This window comes from Sphaerodactylus townsendi, linkage group LG02 (genome assembly GCF_021028975.2).
Source record: "Sphaerodactylus townsendi isolate TG3544 linkage group LG02, MPM_Stown_v2.3, whole genome shotgun sequence".
Lineage (NCBI taxonomy): Eukaryota > Metazoa > Chordata > Lepidosauria > Squamata > Sphaerodactylidae > Sphaerodactylus > Sphaerodactylus townsendi.
In genome coordinates, this window is record NC_059426.1 from 37,865,734 (window position 1) to 37,883,469 (window position 17,736).

The 17,736-nt window shown below is 40.4% G+C and overlaps 1 protein-coding gene across 12 annotated transcripts in view; it reads right to left on the reverse strand.

Annotated features, from left to right (window-relative positions):
• The window catches only part of PKP4 (plakophilin 4), a 145,258-nt gene that overhangs the window by 73,900 nt on the left and 53,622 nt on the right, over positions 1-17,736 (reverse strand). For all 12 annotated transcript variants that reach the window (XM_048483537.1, XM_048483534.1, XM_048483532.1 and 9 more), the window contains exon 3: positions 16,585-16,697. In XM_048483537.1, the coding sequence (XP_048339494.1) occupies positions 16,585-16,697 (113 nt within the window). The remainder of the gene's footprint in view (positions 1-16,584; positions 16,698-17,736) is intronic.

Consider the following 17,736-nt stretch of genomic DNA (forward strand, 5'->3'; position numbering starts at 1 on the left):
GTTTAATGGCAAGACGGGGTAAATTACCTAAAGCATAACTGCTCTACAGGAGATTTAGATATACATTTTTAATTCCAGCTGGTGGGGACCATTACCATTTGGATTTTTACGTCCCAGAGGAAATTGACTTGTGGTATAAAATGTTTGTGAACAGAATGGCAATGAGAAGAAGTAATTAAAAATGGCTGCTTCAAGAGCTTTGCTTCAGTGAACTGCTCCAAATAAAATGCACTTTTGGAGATGTATTTTTCCAGTATTCATTGGCTAGTATTGGTCTGTTTTTACTATACTCTTCTATACTTGTTATTTTAAAACAAATAAATGAAAAAAAATATTTAAAGGTTTCAGGTGAAACTTTGTCTTATTGTTTTGGATTCTGATTAGACATTCCACAGGAACAATGACCGCCACCCACAGAGCACAATTTTGCCGGATGCACTTGCTGCAATGGTAGCCTGATATCAGGGGCGTAGCTACCATGGGGATATGTGGGGGACAAATGTCCTGGGAGCCCACCATTTGATCACATGGGGGGGCTGCAGAAAAATTTGGGTTTGTATGTTTTTGATATTTTTCATGTTTTTACTTTGTCGGCCAGCAGGGGCGCAGTTTGTAGGCTAGCGGCACCAAATTTTCAGATTATCATCAGGTGACACTCCTGATGATACCAGACAGGTTTGGTGAAGTTTGGTTCGGGGGTCCAAAGTTATGGACCCCAAATGGGGTGCCCCCATCCCCATTGTTTCCAATGGGAGCTAATAGCAGATGCGGCTACCCTTTTGAGAGTCCATAACTTTGGACCCCCTGAACGAAACTTCACTAAACTTAGGTGGTATCATCAGAATAGTCTCCTTCTGATACAATCCAGGTTTGGTGAAGGTTGGTTCAGGGGGTCCAAAGTTATGGACCCCCAAAGGGGGTGCCCTGTCCTCCATTGTTTCTAATGGGAGCTAATAGTAGATGGGGCTACCCTTTTGAGCGCCCATAACTTTAGACCCCCTGAACCAAACTTCACCAAACATGAGTAGTATCAGAAGGAGAGTTTCCTGAAGATAGCCTGAAATTTGAGGCACCCTCAAATTTTCCCCAGATTCTCCCTTTAAATCCACCCCCTTCAGAGTGGATTTAAAGGGAGAATCTAGGCTCCCTAGATTAAAAAAACATTGAAAGTATTGTCGAAGACTTTCACGGCCGGATTCAGTTGGTGGTTGTGGGTTTACAGAGTCTGATTAGATCTTGTTTCTTTTCGCCAGATTCCAGGGAGGCTGAGATCCTTCAGAGGTGTATCACAGAGAGAAGTCTGTTATGAGAGAAGTCTGGACACAGCATATAACACACTTCTCTCTGTGATACACCTCTGAAGATGCCAGCCACAAATGCAGGCGAAATGTTAGGAACAAGATCTACCAGACCACGGCCATGCAGCCCAGAAAATCCACAACAACCAACATTAAAAATGATGCTGTTTGGGGGGTGGGTGGGGTGTCCACCCTGAAACAGCATCACTTTCAAGGTTGTTTAAACTAGAGAACCCAGATTCTCCCTTTAAGGTGGATTGAAAAGGAGAATCTGGGCTCTCTAGTCTAAACAACCTTGAAAGTGATGCTGTTTCGGGGTGGATTCTCCCTTTAACGAGGATTTAAAAGGAGAATCTGGGCTCCCTAGTTTAAACAACCTTGAAATGATGCTGTTTTGGGGTGGATTCCCTACCCCCCAACAGCATCACTTTCAATGTTGTTTAAACTAGGGAGGCCAGAGTCTCCCTTTAAGGTGGATTTAAAAGGAAAATCTGGGCTTTCTAGTATAAACAACATTAAAAGTGATGCTGTTTTAGGGTGGATTCCCCCCCCCCAAAACCAGCATCACTTTCAATGTTGTTTAAACTCGGGAGCCCTGGGTATGTTCAGATTTGTGAGTTGGGGCATGTTCTATAATGGGATGGTGACTTTGAGGTAACCTGGTGCAAAAAATTATTCTTTTGTTGCCCCCCCCCCACACCGGAAAACGCAGATTTTGCCCTGGGCTCCATTTTCCTTAGCTATGATATGCCCCTGAAAATCCTCTTCTTGGGGTAGAAGGGACACCAAGAGACAAAGAGAACATTTTGGGCTGCTGCAGGACAACGGAGGTAGAACATTTGTACTCTTGGTGCGGAACTCCTCACAACTATGGAAGCACTAGTCTGGATGCAATCCATCATCTGTAATCAAAACATTTAATAATGTTTAGTGTGAAAATACGTCTTCCTGATATTTGTCAAGATATAATGAGTATCCACACAACAACAGATTCTGAAGAGGTGCCTCTGAGTCCAGTTTGGAAACTGGCTGCCAAGCCTTGTGGGCTAGTCACCTGTTCCTTTATAATTCAGTGGACTGAATTAATGGAAGGAATTATAATCAGATGTATTTTCCACTACAGAGGGCAACATTTTCAACAAAACACAGGAAAAAAGCAGAAATTTCAAGAAATTGAAAGCAGAAAGTAGAATTGCTTTAGTGTCCCATTCACGATCAATGAGGGTGCCAAGTATCCAAACCTAGTCAGGATGACTCTAGAGAGCCCTCTATGTACAGCTAAAAGATGGTAACTGTAGTAAGACCTGTGCTTCCTACGGTTCTTCAAAAGCTCAGCCGGTGGATAATCAGCCCTCTGATGATGTATGCCACAAGTCACACATTTGAGTTGAGAAGGAAAGAGACCATGATTATCCCAGAAAAGTTGCTCAACACCCCATCCCTGGACAAAGGCAGGAAAAAAATAAACTTACACTCATTATTTTAAAGCCTCTTCTCAAAAACAGGTTACAGTTCTAGTAATTAGAATGTTCAGAATGTTAAAGATAGCTTGGACTTACGTTGAAAGCTGGTGTTATAAAATCATATTTACACATAATGTACATGAGCAACAGAAGCACCAAAGAACAGTCCACTGGTTACTCAAACAATAAGACAAAGTTTCACCTGAAACCCCTCCCCCCATAGTGTGGTATTTGGCACAAGGGACCTCTGTCACAATGGGGGGAGGGGTTTCAGCAAAATTACCCACTATGTCTCACCCATATACGATTTTGCTCTGTTCGTAAAAAAAGGAATAATTTCTCACAATTCCTGTTTCTGATAGCAGCATTCTGCCCACATCCCACATAGATGCTGACTGTAACCAGTGTGATTTTCTAGTGTGGGGGACTGCAGTGGGGAGGGAAATGCAATAAAAATATCACTAAATCCAACACAAGTTAATACAAAGCAACATGTGAAAAAGTACCGTATATACTCAAATATAAGTCGACTTTTTCAGCACATTTTTGTGCTAAAAAAGCCCTCCTAGACTTATACTCCCGTCAAGGCTTTGACAGCCCTGACAGCCCCCTCTCTTCCCACCATGGCAACGAGAGAGGGGTGGTTTTGAACGACCCCCTGCAGCAAGAGAGGGGTGGCTCCACTACAGTGGCATAGCTACCAGGCACCACCACATGGGGGGGGGGAGTGCAAAATGGCGCAACATGGCCATACACCGCTACCAGGCTGAGCATGAGTGCAAGTGCTCTAGCAGCCCTGGCCATACAGAGCCATACTGGCTCTATATGTTAATAAAGGTGGGTTTGTAGCAGACAGGTCCTGCCTTTGGGCTATTTTTACAGTTATGGTGAGTATTTTTAAAATTATAATTTTTACCTGCAATGTAGGTTTAACATGTTGTTGCCCTGAGCCCTTTTGGGATGGGCAAGGTATAAAACTAAAATTAAAAATGAATTTTAATTTTTTTTACAGCATACCCATGAGCCTTTGCTGAATAGTTAAACCAATATAATCAGCCCTAATCACAATGGGGATTAGATATTAGGGCTGAAATGTTGCATGTTGTAACTGTTTAGAACTGTGGTTAATGACAAGCTAGAGAATAATTGGATGGCCAAACCCTTTAAACATTTGAAATAGCTTCTTTGCCAACATTTGCTTCACTTAGTGGGGGATAATCAGAGGCTTCAGTGATTGCAATGGAAGAAAGCAAGTAAACGTTCTGGCGATTCAAGCTATTAAATCACAAACAAGGCATTTGAGAAACCAACATTTAAATCCAGAGGGTGTATTAAAATGATGATGTTTTCCATACTTCAGTGCAGTTAGACAAGTCCTTAGGAATTTTGTTATACCGATCAATCTCAAAAACTTTATTTTTCTTTCCTAAGTACCATAAGCAGCAGTTTGGAAACTTCCTTCGTATTTAGAAGTTGATCATTACCATTTTTTATGCTAAAGAATTATTAGAGATTGCAACTTGACGCCTCTGCACTGTGCATGTTTCCAGATCTCATGGATTCCATGGAACTTAAGTTCAATGTTTTTGCTTCACATTATAAGACCTCCAGGCAATAAACAGTTTAACTGAACAACAACATACAGGTTCAAGCAACAAATGGGCAGTTTGCAAAAATTAACACGATTTGCAGTTCTGTTTGTCAGCCAGTTTATGAGGCATATTATGAGAACTTACATTAGGAACTGGATTTATTTCCTCTGCCCATCTGTAAGTACAGTACCTCAGCATACGCAATGTCTAACCTAAGGAGCTTTCCTCTGGTAGAAGTTGCTCTTCCTGTGGTGGAAAGCTTCCTAGGGTGGTAGAGGAAATGAATGAGGTAGAATTTAAGCTGGAACATATACAGAGGAGGATAACAAAGATGGTGAGGGTTTGGGTGACCAAGTTCGACAAGGAAAGGTTAAAGGATCTGTGTATGTTTAACCTGGAGAGGAGATGACTGAATGGTGATATGATAGCCATCTTCAAGTATCTGAAGGGCTGTTATAGGAAAACAACTCAGAACAATTTTTGGGAGTTGCTCCTCAGTGGAACAGGATCTCTTTTGTTGGTTTTTAAGCAAAGGCTAGATGGCCATATGAAAGCAATGCTGATTCTGTGGACTTAGGCAGATTGTGTGAGAGAAGGGATGAGTCAGTGTTTGGCTCTTGTGGCCTTTCTAACACGCCCAGGGCAATGCTGATCAGCACTTTGGGGTCAGGAAAGAATTTTCCTTCGGATCAGATTGGCCAGGGATCCTGGAGGTCTTTTGCCTTCTGTGAGCATGGAGCAAGAGCCTCTGGGAAAGGGATGGGGGCAGCTGTGAATTTCCTCTATTGCGCAGGGGGTTGGACTGGAACACCTTTTAAGTCCATTCCAACTCCATGTTTCTTATGCTCTGCTTTTAAAAAAAAATCCAACTCATATTGGAGAAAAATATATAATAGACTCGTGTAACCTATCAAATACTGTTTCTGGGTGCTGTTACCATACTGCCCTGGCATAGCGGGGGGAAGTGCTTACTCACAGGTAACCCTGCCTGTGTGCTAGTCTAACAGGTGATGCTGGTGTTGCAGAGACGGGGAGCCCATTCTCTGGCAATAGCCAGGTCTACCTACAATAATTGTTTTCCGGTTCTCATGCTCTCAGCCTGCTGTCAGCACATTTTTAGCTGAACAGCCAAGGAAGAATGCATCCTCAACATGATACTGAATGGATACTCATTTCCAGCCACAAAGATTCCTGATGTCATTGCCTCCCCCGATTATCTTAACCCAAATTCTCCCTTCTGTAACTAACTTCTTCTGACCACCTTACAATGCACTCGACTGTTTCTTAAACAATCCATTCGGACACCTCCCAGAGGTTGTCCTGACACCCCTAGAGGTTGTCCTTCACCCTACAAATATCCCACCCTCCAAGGACCAATCGCCCAGTGCCATTGACACATTTCAGTCTTTGTTACTGTGCCCAACGCGTTGCACCCCCCCCGCCCCGAACTAGATGCTGGCCGTTTGGCTCTGAACCGTAGATCTTCCTCATTTTGTGAGCAGGTTGTATTACCCATATATCCCATACCCTTTTTCTATTCCAAATCTATTTTCCAACCTATTTATATCTTAGGAACTCTGTGTGCCCATGTTTGCTGAATTGAACCAAATGCTTGTGAACCCCTTATCCCTACAATAAAGATTGTCAAATTTGCATTATATTCCTCTCTGTGGATTTTCTTCTGAGAGTTGATCTTCGTAAACACTGGTATTAAAGATTCCTTGCCCAGCCTCTCACAACATTAATAAACAGTCTGCTCTAAGCTATGGGTAACAGTGGTGGTTGGGGGCATGTTAATCAGAAGGCTAAGACCAAAGTGCTATTGATTATTTTATGGAAAAAACATTATTTAAAGGAGAAAAAAGGGAAAAAAGGAACAAAGAACTCATCCAGAACAGCTGTGAGTTTGCCTCAGGTGGGTCTAATCTGAGCAAAATGTGCCACCTGCAGCTTTCTTATTTGGCTGCCTGACAATTCTGTGTTCAGTTTTCAATGGCTAAAAGAGCTTTATAATCCACAGTTTTCAGAGCCAATTTGTAAATTACATTCCACATGATATCTCTACTCATTTTCATTGCCACATTCACTGTACTGGAAAAGTAAAATGTTCATTGAAAAATGTTAATGAATTTACTAATTACCTCTGAACAGCTCTTACAGATTTTTGAATTCATAGAATGGTTTTAGAGCAAGTGAAATAGTGGAACATAGTTACAAGACCACTAAATTTTGTGATGGTGTTCCCACAAATACTTCATTTTGGCCTTTTCATTCCTCCCCCCCATTTGAGATCAACAAATAGGGCTTCTGGCCATTTAGCATCTCAAAAAACTGATATCCAGAAGTAGTAGTCAGTGTGGTGATATAGGTACTATGTTCGGGGAGACCCAGTTTCCAATAACCACTCAGTCATGGAAACATGTTGTGTGACCTTCAGCCAATCACACACACTCTCTCTCAACCTAGTCTATCTCATTAGGTTGCTGAGAGGAACCCAAGGAAGAAGGGAGAATATAAGTTTGTTTGGGTCTATTCTGGAGAGAAAGAGAGGGATAAATAACTAAAGTATCCTATCTTATCATATTCAGAGAACAGCTGCTCTGCTCCATACTTTGTTATAAGAGCATTAATCAGGGACATTCAGCAATTAATCAAGGACACTAAAGAACATTGTTAGAGAAGTATTCTGCTTCAGAAAGAAATAAGCTCACTTATGTCCCCCCAAAATCCTCTCTGTTTACAGTGATCTGATTTGGTTGGTTGAATTTCTTTAATTTTAAACGAAATTATTATGGCATTTCTACGCCACTTTCCTCTTATTTATAATTCGAGAGCCAATGTGGTGTAGCAGTTACGGTGTCAGATAGGATCTGGGAGTCCCAAGTTCAATTCCTCACTCTACCATGAAATCTCACCGGGTAACCTTAGGCTAGTCACAAACACTCTGCCTTATCTTCCTAACAGAGTTGTAGTGAGAATAAAATGGAGGAGGGGAGTATGCTGTAAGCCACTCTGTCTTCCCACTGAAGGGGAATAGTGCGGTATAAATGCATAAATATCCCCAGAACTCCTTTCCTTCACCCCATGTTCCAGGTCTGTAATGCCGATAATTTCCTGAATATCACAACATCACGTGAATCTTGCTTTCCCCTCTATGTTTATTTTTTTGATTATGAGTTTTTCCAGATCGCCTAATTGATCCATTTCTCTTCTCAATAAATGGTTTATTTTCACTCCATCCATATTCTTAGCATTTGCTGTAGAGGAGAACTCTTGTCATTTTGTCTGAAGAATCCTTCGTAGTCATTTGGGTAGATCGCTGCCCAGATCGAGGATGTTCATTTAATGGAGGTAAAGTAGCTGTTTTAACAGAGGTGCAGGAACAGCAAAAGGCAGTTTTCCCATTATAATCAGGCACTTACGCATGGATTTTCTCCAAACTTTTGTTATACAAGTTACTTTGGCATGTCAATTCTTAATGTACATTTATTCCTCATGATGAGGTTTGACCTATTAGGAAATATTTCTCCCTGACAGCATCATAGGATCCACCCGCTCATTTTTTCCCCTTGTTGGGCATCATTCTATAGAAAAACTACTTTCAGTCTGACAATTTTATTATCAAATTAAAGGAGTGTCTATGGGCAGTTTAGTAATAGTATAGCAGATCTGTATATGTTAATATTGTAATCCAGCCTCATTTCGGATCCCTTGGAAAAGTTCTCACAAATATCTTAATTAAGATGATTGAATTTTTAGTATCTTCTCAGATAAAAATTACGTTTCACATTTCTGAGAAGGGTAATGATGCGGCTGGCCTCCACGCGGGCCAGGGCCTTTACGGCTCTGGCCCCGGCCTGGTGGAATGCTCTCCCTCCGGCTGACCGGGCCCTGCGGGACCTTGGTGAGTTCCGCCGGGCCTGTAAGATGGAGCTGTTCCGCCGGGCCTTTGGAGGTACCAGCCGCTGATGTGGTGCCCCCCCTGTTTGGCTCCATGTTTGGTCCTCGTTTGACCCTGACATCTGGGTCACTGGTCATCTACCGAGGCCTCCATGCCTCCCTCTGTGGGGGGAGGGAATTTTGAAATTTAGGACGTTGGACCCACTCTTATTTTCATTTTCCTGATAATTATTAATTATTGCTGCTTTTAATGTTTTAACTATTTTGTACTGTTGCTTTTGTTTGCTGTGCACCGCCCAGAGCCCTTCGGGGATGGGGCGGTATAAAAGCCTCAGAAATAAATAAATAAATAAATGTCAGTATAATTATGTCAATGATTTCAGGTTGTTATAACATACAAACATACTTCTACTGTTTGTATTAAAGAATGTTCCAAACCTACAAACAGAGATTCTATTTTGATAGTCTTAACTCAAAGCATTTCAAAAACAACTTACCATTCTGCCAGTTTTTTTACATTTGAAGAGAAATAGCACACATAATCAATGTTTTGATAAAGTGGCTGATTCTTTTTCCTAAGAACTCCAACACAGGAGCTTTCTTGAAAAGGTTATTGATCGAGCCTTATTGACAGCAAATCACTCACAGTACAAAGTGCTTCACAGCTAGATCTTTGAATACTCAAGACATACCCATTTTGTTCTATAGAATTCCATCAATTGCCTTATGATATGAAATTGGTCAGTTATGAACACTGATATCTCACTTAGGATGTTCCACAGTATGAAACCAGTTCTTGCAGTAAAGTTCAATTTGGCAGACTAGTTTGTAAATCTGGATTTTTGAATATTAGTTCAAAATCTAGTGCCTTCATAGTTTATTATAGGTATGGACAGTGTGAACTGTCTGAATAACATTTGCAAATTAAAGACATAGTAAACCAACATATTATAAAATTTGATCCAAATGGACTTTGTAGTTGTTACTATGATGAGAAGAACTTTAGACTTTTACTTTATAAACCATGTCCTCCCAAAGGGGGGGGGGGGGAGAGAAGACACGCAAGCTTTCTTTAAATGAGGCAGGAAGTCCTTCTTAAATAACTGGATATATATCTTAATGTTTGCATTAAGTAGATGAGAGCCGATCCGTTTGAAGATGGTTTTTATTTGAAGACAGATTTGGTAAAGTTAACATAGAAAAGTAACATTGTGATTTTAATTTTTCAAGTTTTTGGATTTCAACAGGGATTCAGGTTTTTTTTATAGCATGTCATGTTATGACACTCTTTACACAAATCTGAGAAAGATTAAAAAAGAGATTACTGAGAGTCAAGTTATTTTTTTACACTGTGAACATGACATTTATTTGATAAGTAGTATATTAATGTATTTATCATTGGCAGTACATTTGCATATTTTCTCTGGATTCTTTTCTTGGTTTTCTATGGATTAGATCCTGTAAACCATGATGGTGAGACTACTCGTGCAACTGATTTTTCCTGCTGCAGCCCTGCGTGCTTCCTGAAAAGATTTCAAGAGACAACTTAGGAATAATATGGAATGTATTTCAATTAGACTGCAGTGAGGGAAGATTCATAAATCCTTCCTTTGTAAGCAAAATATTATTCTACTTACAGGCAACAGTAGGGAACAGATTCAACCTACTCTTTTAAATATTTAAAATAGTTTTTATCTTGCATTGTGCATGTAGTGTGCAGTAAAGCAGAGTAAAAAACAAAGATATCCCACAGTAGAAAATAAAGGTGAACAAACCGCAAAATTAAAGATTAGCGGATAAAAGCTATTAGAACACTTTGAAGTATGCCCAGAAGCAACCTGACAGCTAGTGTAGAATTGGTAAAATATAATCACTAAGACTCCTACTTGTTAGGAAAGCAATTTCCCCATTTTGAGCCAGTCACAGCTTTGAGAGTCCTATGTTTCTCTAACACTAACTGGGAGTTCTGTAGTTGCCTGAACCCTTCTTGGATTCCAGACATATACCACTTTCAGTAGTTTCCAAATTCCCCACCACCATCTGGAATGATTCTTCAGGAAGCCATTTCCCAGTCAGTCACTCCTTCAACTGAGGTTTGGCTATGAAGAAAAAGGGCTTGATTCTTCCATCCTCACGTCTGTCTGAGAATTAGCTTAAGATGGAAGCAAGTGAGGAAGATAATCATGGAATTTTCTCAAAGTCAAAAGTACATGTTGTACTGGTTTGCTTCTACACATATAAAAAACATATTGAGGAAAATCAACAGAAAGCAGAACACAGAAAACGAAACAAAAACAGTTTCTAGCTAACTAAACACTTACAAAACCATCACATGACCCATCTTCCTTTTCCTGCCAACAGGTAGGGAGTTATGTTTTCAGACAATCAAAACATGAGGTACGCAATCAGAACTGCTCCCAAAAGGTTTGATCAGTAACTCCTCCCTACAGGATCCACACAGCCTCCCAAAAGATTAGTAAACAAATATGAGGTGAAAAATGGGAAAATGAGTGTTAGACTAGATTTGACAGTGATATCCTGGGCTGAAAGGTTACTACAACTGATGAGCAAGATCTGAATTCTGATTCCTTCCTGCCCCAAGAAATCTGGTATGCTGGCACAGTGTGCCTATTTATATGTAATGAAGTTTCTGTGAACTCTGAACAGGAGAGGCCTGCTCCTTTCCCAAAACATAGTGATCCATCTCATAATAATCTTAACCTCTATTTGCAAACTCAGATCAAGCAAACATCCCCAGATTAAAATCTACTGCAATATGATCAGTGTGGAATGGTTCTTCAAGACTCAGAAACGTCACCTAGTACAGAATGCTATAGATGGTGACACCAGATGTGAACATACACATCTTCCTGTTTATTTGCAGTCGAGGTTTGAGGTGTTGGCTTTGGACTTTAAAGCCAAATTACTGGAATCTAGCTTACTTCAGGGTGTGCCTACTCCCATAAAGACTCTCCATTAAGGTCATTTAGGCAGATGTTATTAAATGTTCCATCTTGCAAGGAAGCCAAGCAAGCATAGTAGAGTTTTCCCTAGAGCAGTGGTGGCGAACCTATGGCACTCCAGATGTTCATGAACTACAATTCCCACCAGCCCCTGCCAGTGTGGCCAATTGGGCCTGCTGGCAGGGGCTGATGGGAATTGTAGTTCATGAACATTTGGAGCGCCATAGGTTCGCCACCATGGCCCTAGAGCTTCGTAGTTAAGAGAGGTTTGAATGACCCAATTTTTACAAATATTTTGATGAGAAGTAAGATAAAAGGGGGGTGGGGAAGCTTCCAGGGCTTTTAATTGAAAAAACTGTTTTTAATCCAAGTTGCTGATTTATTTTATACACTGTTTTAATCTTTTAACAATATGCTATGTTTTTATTTTGTAGCTATTGTAAGCCACTTTGAAGTCCTGGAGCAAATTTTTAAACGCACACCCTAAGCTTCGAACATGGTCTTTAACAGAGGAGTCAAATCCCAGCCAGAACTGGCTGATTTAGGAAGACCAACACAAAGTTGTTATTAACCAGTTCAGATTTATTTAGGTTGAATTTCAGGGCACTGGCGCTAATCCAACTCATTACCACCTCCACAGTTATAGGATGCCCACTGCTTCATGTGGTTCAGTTCAGAAGGAGAAAATGAGTCAGCCATCACCTGAAAATCAGTGACACCTTAATCCCAAACTTCAGACAGTCTTCCCAAGTGGTTTCATAAAGATGTTAAATACCACCACAGGCAGACTAGAAACCCACAGGTCCCCATATTTTAGATGGCATGTGCACAAGCAGTTTTCGACCTGGTCACTTTGTGGAATCAGGTCACTTTGTAGAACTGGGGAACCACCGAAGTGTAGTGACCCCAACTCCTACCTTTACCTAACAGTCCATAAGGATTCTGTGGTTGTTGATATCAAAAACTGCATTTGTTTTAACAGCTCTTCACAGGTAGACACCACTTTAAGATGCTCTCCATGCTCTTGTTTCTCTGATTAGCTAACACAGATAAAGAAAAACGGTTGTCTGTGAAATAGCAAAGCAAACATTTGTTCTAGTCTAACCTTTAATTTGAACTCAAAGCTTCTTTTTGTCCCTTATGCCTGTTTTCTGATTACAGAAGAACCTGGATACTGAAGTGTAGCAAGGTGCTTGGTTAGAAAAATAGCTACTTCTGAATTTTTGACAGGTTACATAAAACATATATATGAGAAAAATTGACTTAATTTGCAGCTAATGGTTTTTCCTAAACCTTCATTTCCTTAATTATGTGGACAGTTACCTATTAAACAAGAGTAATCATTACACAGATGCTGCTAAGTGCAAAAGCACCCACAAAATCCCCGTTATTGTGGCACTCGAGTACAGCAAAAGGACTTGATCAAGGATATTCTAAAACAGACCCTCCTAAAGATGCACAAGATAACAGTGAAACAAGAAATGTGCTCCAACTCACTAGAACACAATCAGCTCAGCTCTGCTCCTCCGTTTTATCAATGTAACCCTGAGTTCAAGTCCAGATTTATAAAAACTGCTGAAAGATACCCTCATGGGGTTGTTTCAAATATTTCAAAAAATATATATACAGAAGTCACTTCCGTTGTGGAAACCCTGAGTTCAAGTTTCAGAGCACTCAAGGTTTTCCCTCACCATACCCTCCTGTTTTCATGAGAACAGTTTCACTGCCATTTCTCATGTGAGTCTCACAGGCACGGTTGCTGCATTGCTCTACGCTTGTTTCAGTGGTACAGAAACAAAATTATCAACTAGGGCTTGGATCCTAAGCTGTCTTTCCACTTGTGCCCTTTCTCATCCAAGGTGGAGGCAGTCCATATTCCTATAGATCAGGCACTTTTAAACCCATCAAAAGACACTGGTATTGCATGAGCAATACCTAATATTGTAGGAGTGAGCTCTATGGCAGATTGCCTCCACAACAGAAAGGAGTGCTGTGTTTACGTCGGGGGAATCAACTTCGCACTTTAAATGCCTCATGACTGATAGGGGAAAAAGGTTTTACTAAATCTTCAAATACTTTCAAATCTTTATTCTTCAATAGGTTAAGTGGAATATACGTAGACCATGGGTGCTACCGTGTTTCCCCGAAAATAAGACAGCGTCTTATATTAATTTTTGCTCCCCAAGATGCGCTATGTCTTATTTTCAGGGGATGTCTTATTTTTCCACTCCACAGCTGCATGCTCTGGTGTTCTGTTCGACAGGCATGCTTCCAAACAAAAACTTGGCTACGTCTTACTTTTGGGGGATGCCTTATATTTAGCACTTCAGCAAAACCTCTACTATGTCTTATTTTCAGCGGATGTCTTCTATTCGGGGAAACAGGGTAGTTAGTGATGTTCGATACCATAAAATGATCACATCATTTATAAAACGCTTGACAAGCTGATGAAACAATAGTAGTGTACCTAAGTCCTGCTAACATGTTACTTTCTGCCCTGAGTTCCACTCAAGATGTACCTGAGTTTGTATGTCCCTCTCCCTTGACTATCAGTAGAAGTGAATGACTGATTGGGAAAATTTCAAGAGCACAAGAAAGAATGAATATATATATTCTCTCTCTCTCTCTCTCTCTCTCTCTCTCTCTCTCTCTCTCTATATATATATATATATATATATATATATATATATATATATATAGATAGATAGATAGATAGATAGATAGATAGATAGATAGATAGATAGATAGATAGATAGATATAGATATATATACACACACACACACACACTTAAATATATATTTAAATTTAAAGTTAGACTCTGAAGAAATTACAAAAAACACCACCCATGTAAGCAGGAAAAGTATATATACTAGAATGAATTTAAATATGTGTTTTAAAAGACTGACGATCATGTAAATTCAGGGTTTGAAAATCTAACCAATTAAAAAAGGAGGAAGGAAAACAGAAGTGTTGTATTGGTCCCTTAGCTTGGTTAAAGAAAAACCAATCAGACAGCAGGGACAATGTGGCAATTCTATTGGTCCCTTTAGCAAACTTCTGTATCCAGTTCTGTAATTTTTCTATGGTTATCAAGTTGGTGTTCAACATCAAAGAATACAGTTGTTTGGTTTTGAAGTTCTTTTATTTGGGAAACAAGAACCTAAGGCCTAACAAGGTTAACCAACCCTGACTATCCTAAGAAGTCCAGCTCTTATTTTAAATTAGAACCCAGCTCTCCCACTTCCATTACAAATAGCTTTTGTACTTCAGGTAACAGTGGAACAGACATCAATCTTATCCCAATTCTGCCTCTATCCCCCTTCGTCATTGTGCTCCTATGGGTAGCAAACTTAAGCATGCAAGATGGTACAGCTCTTGACAATCTAATGGAAGTGTCCATGTAAACAGAAACTCTTTTGCAATACTCCTCTATTACCTCTTGAGAAGGAAAAGAAACATGTCCTTTCAAAATATGTTCTTTATTCCTGTAGCAACCCAGAAATGACTACTTAGAACCAGCTCAAATTATTTTTTCACAACTATCTGACAACTGCCTTTGAATCATTGTTTCTGTTAATGTACTGGCTTGTCAAATATACAGTGAAAAAGATCTCCCTTTGGTCACATAGTGTACAAGCACCAGACATCTGTATTTGAGAGGAATGAACACCTTCTAGTTTCTATGAAATAACTTTGCTGGATTGCACTAAAAGACCATCTAATCCTGAACTGTATTTTCAAAACTGACCACCCAGCTGTTCTAGGAAGCTCATAAGCAGGAACAAATTGTTGGACAAACGCCTTGTGCCTGTACAGCAAGTGTGCAGTCACTGAAACAAAAATTCTATGTTTTATCTTTTATGGCAAATGGCTACTGAAGGACCACAATTTTTAAACAATGAAGATCATTTGCAAAAAAATAGTAATACCCCCACATAATTTATGTTATGTCTTGCATCACATAGTAAAACCAATCATGAATCAAAAGCATGAAAAACCATACAAGCTGGTATTTGGCCTTACAAAAAGTTCCACAATACCAATACTCGAAAATGCTACTTTTATTACTATTTAATAGCACTGCCCTTGCATACTGCTCTGACGTTTTGTCCTAAATCAGGCTTGATACATCAGCATTTCCTCTTAGTTGGCTGAGCTACTGCAGAAAACAGAACAAAAGCATAAAAATAGGATAGCAATGGCACTGTTTAGTCCTAAGGACCATTTTTTCCTGCACTGGCAGTCTTAGCATTCAGATTGCCCCCAAAGACAACAAAGTTTCATTCCAGTGCCAAATCAGACTTCATTATAAAGCTGCTGATGAGTATCAGTAACCATTTTTTAAACTATACTATAAAGTTCTTTATATTGTGATTCTGCAGAGTATTTCTCAACTCTTCTGTTTTGAAAAGCTTGTGTTTTACTAAAAAAAACCTGGTTTCTGGGATTTCACTGCAGCCCAATTCTTCGGCTGACACCAGAGCAGACCATATCCCACTAGTAACGTTGCTAATGCCACGCTGAATTAAATCTTCACCTTTCAGACAAATTTCAGGAATAAGTTAGAAGTCCAAAGACCACCACCAGCTCCTCCTGACTTGCACAATAAACAAATGGAAGAAATACTCAAATCCTGGAGCAAGATGAATCTCCTTTAAATTTCTGTGGAAAGTATCGTCATCTTGTGCTGTGCAGTGCCTAAACCATGAACCTGCACTGTGAACTATTAGCAAACTCCACTTTGCCATGTGGCATCATGAGATGTAAGAAGAATTTTACCAATATACCTGCTTCCAAATGGAAATCTGGGGATGAAGAGATGTGGTATCCCCTGTTCCACATAAAGATATAAAACTGCAACTTCACCCGCAATTTCCTTCTCTCCCCATGTGCTCCAAGCCCCCCACTCATTGCAGTCTGGTCCAGACTAGACAAGTGAGGGCATGGAGCATGTGGAGGGGGGGGGGAGGAGGAAATGGTGGATAAAGTTACAATTTTACTTAGGTCTTCATGTGGAACAGGGTACAGGATTGTCCTCACTATGGGATAAGGACACTTTGTTGATGTCCAGCTTATCACATGGTTATATTGTGGCAACTTACCACTTAACACATGGTCAAGCCCAGTAAATCATGAAATGCAGAACTGTTACCCACTGTGTTAAGGCAACTACAAGTTACATAACATTAGAATGAACTAACCAGATGGAAACACTGAACTAACAATCACATCTGAATATGCAATGTGGTGCCGAAACATTAAAAAGAGAGCCCTTTCAGATACTACAGTGAGAATACACAACATTAAACACTTTATTTAAAGTACTTAAGTTGGTTAAAATAGCTGGAAGTGACAGCAGGATCATACCTTGTGCTTGCAATGCTTGGTGATTCTGCTCCAAGCCTGCATCTTTCCAACTGACTGGCAACAATTTGTCTTTCTACTTCAAGCTCTCTGGTGAGCCTTTGAAACTGGAGCTCCTGTAATTCAAAAAGAATTATGAGTTACAACTCATGCGAAAACTCATAACATACAAACAGTAGCTTGCAATCTGATTGAAACAAATCATGATTTGCCCCCCAGCATTTAATTTCCTAGCTTCAAGCAAAAAGAGAAGACATACACAAGCCATCAGACTCCTAAGGCTCACTTAGCAAAATGGTTGTGCTAATTTGGCGGTTGGAAAACAGTTCACATATCTCCAGAACCGTCCATGGAGACTAGTACTTTACAGAGCCTGTGTGAGTTTCTGCACAGAGCATACATAACTCACCAGCAACCAAAGCTGAAAGTATCTTTGAAATGTCCTTGCATGAGTTCAGCAGCAGGAGCCACCCAGGAGACTGGTAACTTGCATGTTTCACCCCTCACCATCTGCCATCACTCTGCTCATCGGCACCATACATGTCCTGCAGCCACCTCTCCCATGGCTGGATCAAGAAGCTGGGAAACACTGCATCAACATCTGCTCAAGGGTTCTCTCCTCTTTCAGGTGCTCTCCTGAGCCATCTGAAGAAGCACGGCAGAGGACGGAGAAATTCCAGAGGGAATTTCTGTTCATCTGCTAGAGCAAAACTATAAAATGGAACCTTGTAGCTCCTTAAAGATTGATTTACTGTTATACAAGTTTTTATGACTCTAAGCTGGGGATTCTCAATCTTTCAGTCTACAGGCACCTTTGGGATTCTGACACAGGTGACAAGCACAATCTCAAAACAGCTGACACAAGAGGTGGATGCCAGCCACAAAACATCAGGCAGTGAAGTCATGCATGATTCTAATAGTAACTCACAACACCAGTGGAAGCACCTGGACCACTTAGCAATTAATAATCTGGCAGCAACCCATCTGAGCCAAGAAGCACAACAGCCAGGCCTGGACACACCCTGAAGGTGAAGCATGAGCAAAATATGTGGCCAGCAACAATACGGATAAGGGGGAAAATGGCTACTAGCAACTCATTCTTCTCACAAGGCAATGTTGTGAGACAGTGGGAGCTGAATCGTTAGTAGTTCAACT